At 36.5% G+C, this 12,523-nt stretch overlaps 1 protein-coding gene across 1 annotated transcript in view; it reads left to right on the top strand.

The window, feature by feature from the left end:
- The window catches only part of LOC113049933 (NACHT, LRR and PYD domains-containing protein 3-like), a 39,749-nt gene extending 31,909 nt beyond the window's left edge, over positions 1-7,840 (top strand). Inside the window, exon 6 of the mRNA XM_026212678.1 lies at positions 7,642-7,840. Within this exon, the coding sequence (XP_026068463.1) occupies positions 7,642-7,840 (199 nt within the window). The remainder of the gene's footprint in view (positions 1-7,641) is intronic.
- Positions 7,841-12,523: the final 4,683 nt, after the last annotated feature.

The following is a 12,523-nucleotide window of genomic DNA, read 5'->3' as shown; positions in this document are numbered from 1 at the left end:
AAATTGAATTGAATAATCCTTACACATTATTCATATTATGAAATAATTAGTAAAAACTTGAGCATTATAAAGCATTTTTAGATTAAGCAAAAAGGAAATGGCCCATTTAGTTTAGTTCAAGCCTAGTCCCGCTCTGCGGCTGCCCGATCTTGATCTGCGTAGCACATCTAGCGCTAAAAAGGGTAGCAGAAGGCCGCATCTGCTTTAACTGAATACTCGAGCCAATCTCTTTTCTGAAACCTTGCATGTAAAAATTATCTGTTTCTGGTGCCAAATAAGCATGTGGGATACGAATTTAGTCTTATTTGCAAAGGCTCATCTTTTCCCAAATCATCTGGGCAAGTGTCATCATCATCATGACTGGAAGCAGTTACGCTAGCTCGCCTACTGTCGCTCAGATGGGCCTCTGTCACTGGCCTGTCGACATCACTGGTGGTGGTGCTAGTGCTAGGCATGACAGTTTTCACTGTTGTTGAGGTTGTAATAAATCACTTCCTTAAATCCATGATTGCTTGAATGATCAAGCGTGTTAGGTGTTTTAGATGAATACAGATTATTATGAATTGAACAAAGAATAGAAGTTGACTGAAAAAAGAATATTTAACATCATGTTGTATACAGTCATATTTCAACCAATTACATACAAGCTGCTAGTGACGTAATTTAGTTAATCGCCTGTCGCGAGTTTTTCACGCAAAGTTGCAAAGCTGATTTTATTCTAGTAAAACTAAATTAATATGCAAAAAAAAAAAAAAAAAAAATTATATATATATATATATATATATATATATATATATATATATATATATATATATATATATATGTCAGGGAATAAGAGGGCACAGTGGAACCGTCACTGTGCCTGTTGCTGTGTCCGAAACCGCTCCCTATCCACTATATAGTGCACTATATGGGATGTCAGACATTTTGTAGTGCAGTCCGAATTCTGAGTGAACTACTTCATTCCCTACATTTGTCAACTACTTTTTACCCACAATTCATTCTGATTTCGAGTGTACAACCGATGTACACTCGCTGGAGCACTATTTCTCACAATCCAATGTGGAGTAGCGTCGAGCTGGAAGAGAGAGCGAGAGCGAGCGAGTTTGAATGAGAGATGAAGTTTACATTTTTGTTATTTCTGTTTTAAAGTTTTTCCTACATTACTTATATTAAAATATGTTATGTAGGCAATAACTCAGTTTAAAATTTGACTAATTTACTATGGTGGCATCGTTGTTAACTTACAAAAATGATGATAATTTGATAGATAATTAAAAAAAATTTCATTAATAACAGGTAGTGTATTCTGATGTAAAATTAACGGTCGCCTGAGGACGCTTTACAACCATCTTATTTGAGCTCAAAACACTGCTTGAGCAAGTGTCAAGATACTAAAAATAATAAATTCATAATTATTAAAGTGTTTGTGTGTTTATTTTTGTTCTCAGTACGTTATTTTAATAGCATTTAATGATTATGAACATAAAAGCATTACAAAAATAAATTAATAATTATATACCATGGATGAAACCACAAAGCTGAAGCGGAGGTATGTATAACTGCAATATAAAGTAATTTTGATTATTATTGCTATTAGTATTATTTTCTAAAATTAGGTACATGTAATATAAAAGTACATATGGCAATGTTTTTGCAACAGCCTCACGCACAGTGTAGGCTATACGTCACTGCCCGAATCTGTTCACTTATCTATTTGTTCACTCCTTCCTGATATAGTGAACTCAACTGCCATACACTATTTAGGGATTAGTGAATGAGTGAATGATTGAGCGATTTCACACACAGCTTGAGTCTCAATGGCTGAAATTGCGCTCTGAGGCAGGGGGGTGTGCTGACTAGAGGTGAGGGGGCACAGTAACCTAGGTGGCCGGGCCAGGCCCCCTGGGACCCCCTCGTGGTGCCGACCCTGGCTTTGGGGTATGTTTGGCCACTCACCTTTTCTAAATGAGCCCTTATAGCTAACCAAAAGACAAAATTCATAATTTTCTTAGATAATTATTAATCTAGAGAGTCCACAGAATATTACTGCAGTGGTTTGGTTCCGATTGGGCGAAAAGCCCAGTACAAGTTCGCGAAGGTATGTTTTTAATATATTTGTGAATGTTCCAAGGGACATAGTTGTTCATAAACAGGATATCTATCATATGATATAAAGATCTAGTGTTTGTGTGAATGTATGATCATGTCCTACAAAATGATTCATTTTTTATTGAAAATGTGTTTTTGAGATAATTTCAACTGTTATAGCACCCCCTATGGACCGATCTCCATAAAACTTTCATAAGGTTTTGACTATTTCCTTTGGTTTTATAGGCTTTGGGGTATGTTTGGCTACTCCCCTTTTCTAAATGAGCCCTTTAAAGCGAACCAAAAGACAAAATTCAACATTTATTTGATAATTATTGATCTAGAGAGTCCACAAAATATTACTGCAGTGGTTTGGTACTGATAGGGCAAAGAACCTAGGACTAGTTCACAAAAGTAGGTTTTTAAAATATTTGTAAATAATTCATGAATGATTTGATTGACAGCAATTGGTTCTTGAGGCAAAGATGTGCAATATGACGAGATCTATCAAATGATATGCATTTTGTGTGGATACGTGAAACACCACGTGATTACAGAGCCAAAAAACTCATTAGCGCCAACTAGTGGCCAATGTCTTTCGAAATTCTTACAGACCTTTAGAGCCTTTAGTGGAACAGGCCCACCAAGTTTCGTTCCGATTGACCTCCGTTAACCCTGCCATATAAGTGTTTAGAATTGTTTGGCCAATGGCGGCCATGTTTTTTGAGATACGCAAATGTCTGAAGGGACATAAGTACCTTTGAGGACAAAGACACTGCATGCCAATTTTCAAGTTGATCTGACCAATGATTGGGGAGTTATAGCCATTTATGTGTTTTTTTCCATCTTATAGCGCCCCCAAGTGGCAGAGGTGCGCAATTTTTTTTTCACCAAACATTGAGATTATACACATGTCTGCCAAGTTTGATGAAGATATCTCATACAGTTCAAGAGTTATAGCTAAAATTACATTTGGCTAACGTTTGCATAGACGCTTTTTGGGATACTGCTTCGCGTAAGAATCTAAATTTAAACTTTTTTTCGATAATTATTGATATTGAATGTCCAGAGATTATTTCTGCAGTGGTTTGGTTCTGATTGGATGTTAAACCTAGAACTATTTTGCAAAAGTAGATTTTCAGACTTGACTCAATTTTGCGAGAAAACTGCGCCGTAAACAGCTAAAAATGGCAGTGTACACTTTTGTTCAGGCTAACCCAAGGATTGCAACGATGTAATGTTTTTAAGTCTACAGCTAATGGTTTACGACCTGCGGCCAACAATGTCCATTTTTTTTTTTTGCGCTGTAGCGCCCCCGTTTTGCCAATTTAGCTGAGACTTTGATCAGTTCTCCCCAAATTGAGCTCTACGATCTGTCCAAATTTCAGCTCTCTAGGCCTTACGGTTTGAGCTGCACGTTCAGTTCTAGGCAGAATAATAATAATAATAATAATAATAATAATCCTAACAATTACTGCGTGCTCAAACCCATAATAACATTGTCAGCATTAAAAGGTATAATTGCTGCTTTCTGATGTGCATATTGTTTTGTGATGAAAATAACAGTACATTTTAACCAGTTATTTTATCTACAGATTGATGAATTTCTTACAGATTTCAAAATCAGTTACAGATGATGAAGAAGCACTGTAAAATTATATTTGTTTGAATGCATTATTGCGACAGCGATTGTTTGTGAATGTGCTGTATCTGTTTAAATCATTCTATAACCTGAAAATAATCAGTAAAAGGAAAAGACAAATTTCTTGAGAACTAGCCTATAACGCTCAAGCATTGTCGTCATTGTATATTTCTGATCTGAAAGATTATGTGCATCAAGCTGTAGCTAAATATGTTTATCATGTGAATTCTTGCTAAATATGCAGTTATATTATGGGCTGTTAGCATGAATTGTATTCATGATGGAGTGGTGGTGAGTGCTCTTGTAGCGAGTGAAAGCCACGACACTCAGACTTTTAAAAAATCCACTCCTCGCAGAATAACAGCACTCAACTAAAACTCTGCTCGGCAGCATGTCTCAAACGCGTGGGGGGAGGGTTGAGCTTTATGTGATTTTCAATTTGTGTTTCAAAAGGAAAATCAGTGTTAAGACATCTCTCCATTACGAACCGTTCTGAAATAAGAATTTATGCAAAGGAGTATAAAATGCTTTGAAAACTTTAACAGAAATGTATAGAGGGTATTTAATTAGGTCTGGCCCCACGTAAGATTTTTCTAGTTACTAATTGTTCATTTGTCATTATCCGTTGCATTATTTAACTAAACACGGGTTTATATTAAATTTACATCTATAATCCACAATGAGCCTTAATATATACATTTTAATTACTTATTAATAAATAAATATTTTCTTCTTGGCTGTAAGATGAAATTCACAGTGCTGGCTCTCTAGAATTAGTAATCGATAGGGCTGTGTATCTTTGGCAAGGCAGCGATTCACTTCGATTACGATTCATAGGTTTTCGATTTGATTCAAGAACGATTTTTGCTAATTTAGAACGATTCAATTAGATTCGATTCACAATTAAATTCGATTCGATTATAATGATTTGATTCTGCATTCTTCAAGTGCAATCACAGGATTATTTAAATGCTTCTACTAAATTCTTTAAATACTTAGTCAGGGGGCAAATTACAGTAGCATTTATGGTTAGAGAACCATAGGTTAGAAAAAAAAAAAAACTTTTGTCCATTGTTAAATGCTAGTTTAATGATGCGACATAGAAATGTATGTAAGTTTTTAAAAAAAGAGCTTAAAGAGTATTATGTATTAGCTAACATTTTGTCACACCAGGGGCATAGCCATAATTTCAGAAGTGACAGAAATGTCAAATACAATCATTTTATGTATGTAGCCTATATAATAATATAATAATAATAATTATTATTATTTTTTTTTTTTATAAGGAATTATCTTATTTTTTACTTTTAATTAGCTGTAATAAATCAAATACACTGCTGGACAATAATCAATCATTTGTAATCAATATTTTTTTCCTAATGGCAATTTTATGATTGTTTTATATACCGGGCTACATTTAATTAGCAATTATTTAAATTTTCTGCACAGAATAAGGTAGAAAATATACTTTATAGTTTCTGTACTGTAATGAATGTCAATTAGCACTGCATCATTCATAAATTATTTGTGTTTTTTTTGTTTTGTTTCATCAGTTCATTCTGATTTTATTCAGTTTAGCTGCAGGTATAGCCTGGCATGTCTATGAGAGCGAGATCGCTTCTCTTTCAGTGTGAAAACGTCTTCGACTCTATTTAACTTTTCCTCTCTATCAGCGAATGATTCTGAGAGAAAACACGCCAGATGTCTGTTTGCTAATGAAACAAACGCTACTTTCTTGCATCTGATTATCAGATAAATCTCGCGCTCTTATTTCAAGGTCGTTGTTAATGCTGTGGTTAATTTTAAAAGTTTCCTTTGTATATTCGGTTCATCTGTATTGTTTAAAAACATTTATCATTCAATGGATCTGTGCGTATGATTTAGGCACTTACATTTCTGCTCCATCCATGCAATAAATACAGCTGTCGACGACTTCGGTAACTCCGTCGGTAAGATGCAGAGAGCCATTAAAAACTACAGAAAAGTAAAACTACTTCACGTTAGTGAAGAGACACGCAGAACATGCAGGATTCATATTTAAATAGACTGTTCCGGATTAATATTTACAGACATTATTTCATATCGTGACTTGATGCAAGTGCAATGACCTATTTTTTATTAATTCATTCAAAATTCGGCAAATTCCGTGTCATTCCGTTAAACAGTAAATTCTGTTTTTATGACTATTTCCACAAATTCTCTCTGCGTTTTCTGCATCGCGGAAATCATAGGGCCCTAGTTGTTGTATGCCAGTTCTATCTTGCAATGGACACGCACCACAACGTTCTCTTTATGTTTGCCCGCACACTCAAATCAAAACACTGCTGACCTTGCAGTATGCGATTTCGCATTACAAAGTAACATTTTTTTAGATGCAATTATCCAAAATAAAACCAAACAAGATTTGTAAAGAAGATAAAATATGTAGACAAATAAGAATAAATGCTGCGCAAGCATTCAGGATCATGTGTACCGAGCAAATCTTGCACCGTGATATTTTAAGGAATATTATACAAACCTGCATTTAAATGTGGTGTAACGGCAAATGAAGGTGAGAAAGCAAGCGCAAGTAAATAGGATATTCAATAAACACATTCAGGACCACGAGTAACATAAAACAGGATAACTGGTGGGTGAGGCGAAGTCTGATGGAGATCCGGGAAGCAACAATGTCCGATGGTGATCCAGGAAGTGGCAGTGAGGAGATGCAGCAGGAGAGCGTGACACAGGAACTGAGATGAGCGAGCCATGGGGGTGAGAGGTATAATCCATGGGTAGTGAGGAGTGGATGGGATTCCAAAAGACAGAGACGATCCAACGAAGAGAAGAACACAGAAACGAGAGGCCAGGCATAACACGGGGAAAAGCAAACAACGCTCTGACAAACACAAGACGAAAGACTTGACTTGAAAGAATGAGTAGCAGCTGGTGTAGATGAACAATCAGTGCTGACGTGAGACACACAAACTCCACCCATATAGTGCAAATCCTGAGGCCACAGTTTACCAACTGTGACGTGTGGCTGCAGTTTACTTATTTATTTTACTTAAATTATATGAAAGCAAGTAAAGTAGACTCCATTTAAAAGTTGTCAAAAGCTCTTTTTTACATCGTGTGCATTTTGTTGAACGAGATATAACGAGAGAATTTGAGTTTATACGTGAAGGCGTTTTATTAATCAGTCCATTTGTTAGAGTTTCAATGACTTAGTTAAATTGTGCAGGTTTAATTTATCCGTTTCTTGTTTTAATTAGGCCTAAATAATGGGAGTGAAATTATACAGTGCCTCACGCTTTACTAAAATAAAGAAAATAATTAATAAAACACTCAAGCCTAGCTTACTATAGGCTACCACTTTTAATGCTCTGATGCAAAGTAAACCACAATTTCTTTTGAATAATATAATTCATATTATATAAATAATTCTGCACACTATTTAAATGTGTCAAATTTAAAATATGGTGTGGAGAAAATATAAGCACAGGCTCATAAACTTGACATTTATCCTGATTGAATTTGTTCTAAGAAATGTACATATCTTCATTAGTACTAAACTTTCACATGTGAATATTCAATATTTTCATTAATTTTCCCAGACTGCAGTCACATATAATACATCGGTGAGGCAAAGCTGACGTCTATTTGTGAAAATGTGCTTTGATGCGCTTATTTGAAAACTTGTGATTAAAGCGGTAGAACCACCGTTTTGGATGGCCACCTACTGTAATTGCACATATTCATAAAGTCTGTTCTGACTCTGTGAATATTACATATTTGACCCAACAAGATCCTGACAAGATCAGAATGACAAATATGCACAATATGTTTTATTGAATAATCAACACATGATGTGATATACAAAACAAAAAAACTAATGTGATGTGGACTGTTTCTCTATGTTTTTGTAGGTTGTCTGGCTGTATGGTGACAGAGGAAGGCTGTTGTTATGTGTCTTCAGCTCAGACTTCAAACCCCTCATGCTTGAGAGAGCTGGATCTAAGCTATAATCACCTGGGAGATTCAGGGGTCAAACTGCTCTCTGAAAAACTGGAGGCCCCAAACTGCTCACTGGATAAATTCAAGTATGTCAAGCAGGAAGTGGTTTAAGGTTTTATTGTTTAAACTTTTTAGTGTTCCTTGGTATATCTATATGAGTCTAGGAGTTTTTAGAGGATGCAACAATATTTTAGAATTTAAAGAGCAGTAAACAGTAAAACAACAAAAATAGCAGCCTTCTCCAGAAACAAACATATTCAAAATGATAACTTATTTTGCAAACATTAACAACTTGTAAATGAAGGAACAAAAAAGCCCTAACTTTAAAGTTGGACATTGTATATCCATTTTTCACAAGTTGGTATGATTCTTTAGTACAACATACAACATCAAATTTTGGATACATTTCTCAATGGTCATTTAAAAAAAACACCCTTGTAACTTGTCAAAAACAACTCTGTTCCCCATTAGCCGTGTTTCTTTAAATTATATTGAGCTACTGTTCACCCCACCCCACTCTTTCATTTGTGTGTTTGTGTGTGTATTTGTGTGTGTTTGGTGCTGTTACCATCAAAAATTGAAACTAATCCACTGCCTCCTCAGTGCCTCTGATATCAGGAAAAAATGAAGACTCTTAACGTTCAATTTTGCATCCAACTACAAAACACCTGCATATCTTCCGAAGTTTCTGTGTTGCTCAATCTGTATGACTGAATCTGTGCATGTGAGCTGCAGTGAAGACTGCACATTAGTTTGGAACATTTGTGCAATGATCACCTACCGGCAATGTAAAGGTGATTTTATTAATATATTAGAATGAGGACATTACAATATTAATATATGATGACTTTGTGCACTGATGTTTTTAATTTTATTAATGAAAAACATGGGACAATTTTCAACACCAAAATCTGTCAAGCACATCTCACAAGCAAACCATACACTCATTCACATCCATCTCTTCACTCTTTGAGACAGAAATCTCCAAACTCATTCTTTCTAATCATCCTACTACTTGTCCGCTTGATCCAATTCCATCTCATCTCCTTTAAGACATTTCTCCTGCAGTTGTACCTGCACTCACTCACATCATTAACATATCCCTCCACACTGGTGTTTTTCCCACAACATTTAGAGAGGCTCGTATAGCTCCACTACTTTTAAAAACCAACCCTCAACCCATCTCTTTTAGAGAACTACAGACCAGTTTCCCTTCCTTTCATTGCAAAAAAGAAATTTCCCAGCATCGCTAAAAACCATTTCAGAGCATTTGCTTTTAGACCTACCCAAAACTCTGATCTAGATAATAGTAAGGAGTGTTCTATGGTAACAAAAGCAGGCGATAAATCTAAAGAATAAGGACCACAGAGTCCCCGGAATCAGTGGAAGGGTACATATCATTTAACACCCTCAAAAGGGCGGAGTCAGTGCTGTGAGCAGACTTAAAACCAGATTGAAAAACCTTATAAATAGAATTACTAGTCAAAAAGTGTTGAAGTTGAAAAACATTTGAAATGAAAGGCAAAACAGAAATTGGATGAAACATTTTTAGAACAGCGGGGCCCAGTGAAGGCTTATTGAGCAGAGGAGTGACTATAGGGACTTTAAGGTTGGCAGGAACAGAGCCATTTCGGAGACACTTATTAATAAGAAACCGCAAACCTGGCCCAATCAAATAAATAATTAATTTTAAATATTTGGGGTGAATGATATCACTAGAACAGAATGAGTGTTTAAGATTGTCAATTACCTCCTTCAATTTCTGGAGATTGATGGGTTCAAAAGCATCCAAAATGCAGAGGAAGATGGCATGTATGGAGAGATGGTTAAAGTTAGGCCCAATCCCAATTCTACCCCTTAGCCCTTCCCCTTTCCCCTACCCCTCCGTTTTGTGCATTCACATGAAGAGGTAGTGGTGTCTTGATTCTCTTTTGGTTGGAGGGGTAGGGGAAGGGTAAGGGCCAGACAGCCCTCAAAATTAAGATTTTTTTGGGACCACACTTCAAACGATGGGGTATGAATTATCTCGGCAACATGGCTGCTTGAGTGAACAAAAATACACAAATGTAAGCATTTTGGGCATTAATGAAGATTTTTATGAAAAGTAATCATTTGTTTTAGGTTACATTCAATTGTGAGTTCATATTAACAGTCATATTACTCAAAGAAATGTTAGGAAAAAAATTGCTAACATTTGCTAATTTCATATCATTATAGACTGTAGATAGTAGGCTACCACAACATATTTTCATGACTGATCAGGGTGATAACCACCATAGACATTGAGGAGGGCTAGTCCCCCCAATAATTAGAAATCACTAAACCCTTTTCTCAAACAGTGAGCGAGAGAGAGAGAGAGAGAGAGAGAGATGGAAGTTGCGTGTATGCGCGTCTATGCGTATCTTTTTTTTAGAGTGAGTTTACTTAAAAACAGTGATTTTATCCTCTCGCTGCTGTCAAATATAATGTAGCAATTCAGTATTTAAACTGATTTAACCCCTTAATAAAAGTCGTGGGGCAGCAATGAGAAGTTTTTCTCCTAGATGTGAAAGTGAAAAAAGTGAAAGTGTTGTGACATACAGCCAAGTATGGTGACGCATTCTCGGGGTTCAGTGCCTTGCTCAACAACACCTCAGTCATGGTATTGAGGGTGGAGAGAGCACTGAAAATGTACTTCCCTCACCTACAATTCCTACCGGCCCGAGACTCAAACTCACAACCCTTTGATTGCGGGATCCAACTCTCTAAACCATTCGGCCATGACTTCCCGTGGTCTTCCATGGATGTGTGAGATGCACGATTTCCGAATGATGCGCATGTAAGTAGGCAGGCGCATTAAAGGGTTAGTTCACCCAATAATCAAAATTATTTAATTAATAACTCACCCTCATGTTGTTTCCAAACCAGTTAGACCTCCATTTATCTTACGGAAAACAGTTTAAGAATATTTTAGATTTAGTCCAAGAGCTCTCAGTCCCTCCACTGAATCTGTGTGTATGGTTTACTGTCCATCGCCAGAAAGGTAAGAAAACATCATCAAAGTAGTTCATGTGACATCAGAGGTTCAGTTAGAATTTATTGAAGCATCGAAAATACATTTTGGTCCAAATAAAGCAAAAACTATGACTTTATTCAGCATTGTCTTCTCTTCCGTGTCTGTTGTGATAGAGTTCCAAACAAAGCAGTTTGTGATATCCGGTTCGCAAACGAATCATTCGATATAACCTAATCTTTTTGAACAAGTTTACCAAATCGAACTGAATCGTTTTAAACGGTTCGCGTCTACAATACGCATTAATCCACAAATGACTTAAGCTGTTAACTTTTTTTTATGTGGGCTGACACTCCATGTGAGTTCAAACAAACCAATATCCTGGAGTAATTCATTTACTCAAACAGTAAACTGACTGAACTGCTGTGAAGAGAGAACTGAAGATGAACACCGAGCCGAGCCAGATAATAAACAAACATTGACTTGTGCATGAGACAAAGAACCAGTTGCATCGGTTTTTCAGATCACCAGTAAGTTCTTTTGGACAGTTCGATTTCAATAGACCAGTTGAAGAAAACGGTTCACCGCGTTCTTTTGTGTTCGACCGTAATGGTGTCATTAGCAATGATTGCCCTTGATTCAAGCCTTCGGTTTACCTGGGCTCATCAAATTAGCACAGAATCAGTTCAGAATCAATCACCAAAAGAATCAGTTCGGTTCAGACGTTCTGCGGGTCAGTCTGCTTCACACTGGAATCACACATGCGCAGTATGAAGACAATACTGAATAAAGTCGTAGTTTTTGCTATTTTTTGGACCAAAATGTATTTCAGTGCTTCAAAAATTCTAACTGACCCTCTGATGTCACAGGACTACTTTTGAGGATGCCTTTTCTTTACCTTCTGCGACATAGACAGTATACCATACACAACAGTTTCAATGGAGGGACTGAGAGCTCTCGGGACTAAATCTAAATATTTATAAACTGAGGTCTCACTTGTTTGGAACGACATGAGGGTGAGTTATTAATTACATAATTTTGATTATTGGGTGAACTACCCTTTAATACAGAACAATAATTAAAGGCTCTAATGTACACATAGACAGTATACCATACACACAGTTTCAATGGAGGGACTGAGAGCTCTCGGACTAAATCTAAAATATTTATAAACTGAGGTCTCACTTGTTTGGAACGACATGAGGGTGAGTTATTAATTACATAATTTTGATTATTGGGTGAACTACCCTTTAATACAGAACAATAATTAAAGGCTCTAATGTACAACAGCACACCAATATATGTGTGCATTGTAGGAGCTAGACGATGTATGATGACGTGTGATGGCATAGTAGTGGTGTCCCAATTCTTTGGGGAATATTTTCAACCCTACCACTTGACACTCTGTTTCAAGGGACAAGGGGATGGGGTAGGTGGAGGGGTAGGGGAAGGGGTATAAATAGAATTTGGATTGGGCCCTAGTGTGGGGCAGACACCAAGTCTTAAGTTAGCAATTTTTGTCACAAAACAATCTCAAGAAGCTTTCACAGAGAGCATCAGAGGCAACAAGCAAGGTGTTCACAGAATGATAGGTAACAGATTGAATAATTGAAAGCAAAACTGTAGGTGTAGAATGATTAGTTTCAATTAGGTTAGAAAAGTATGCAGCTTTTGCAGACTTAGTTGCAGTATTGTAAGAAGTAAGAGAGTCTCTGAACATTTAAAGAGAAATATGCAGCCTGTCTTGTTTCCATCTACATTCTGCCTTTCTACAGCATTGTCTTAGGGACGGGCATCAGAGT

This window comes from Carassius auratus, chromosome 30, assembly GCF_003368295.1.
Source record: "Carassius auratus strain Wakin chromosome 30, ASM336829v1, whole genome shotgun sequence".
Taxonomy (NCBI): Eukaryota; Metazoa; Chordata; class Actinopteri; order Cypriniformes; family Cyprinidae; genus Carassius; species Carassius auratus.
The sequence above is the reverse complement of the archived record's forward strand: the minus strand, read 5'-3'. Positions and strand labels throughout refer to the sequence as shown.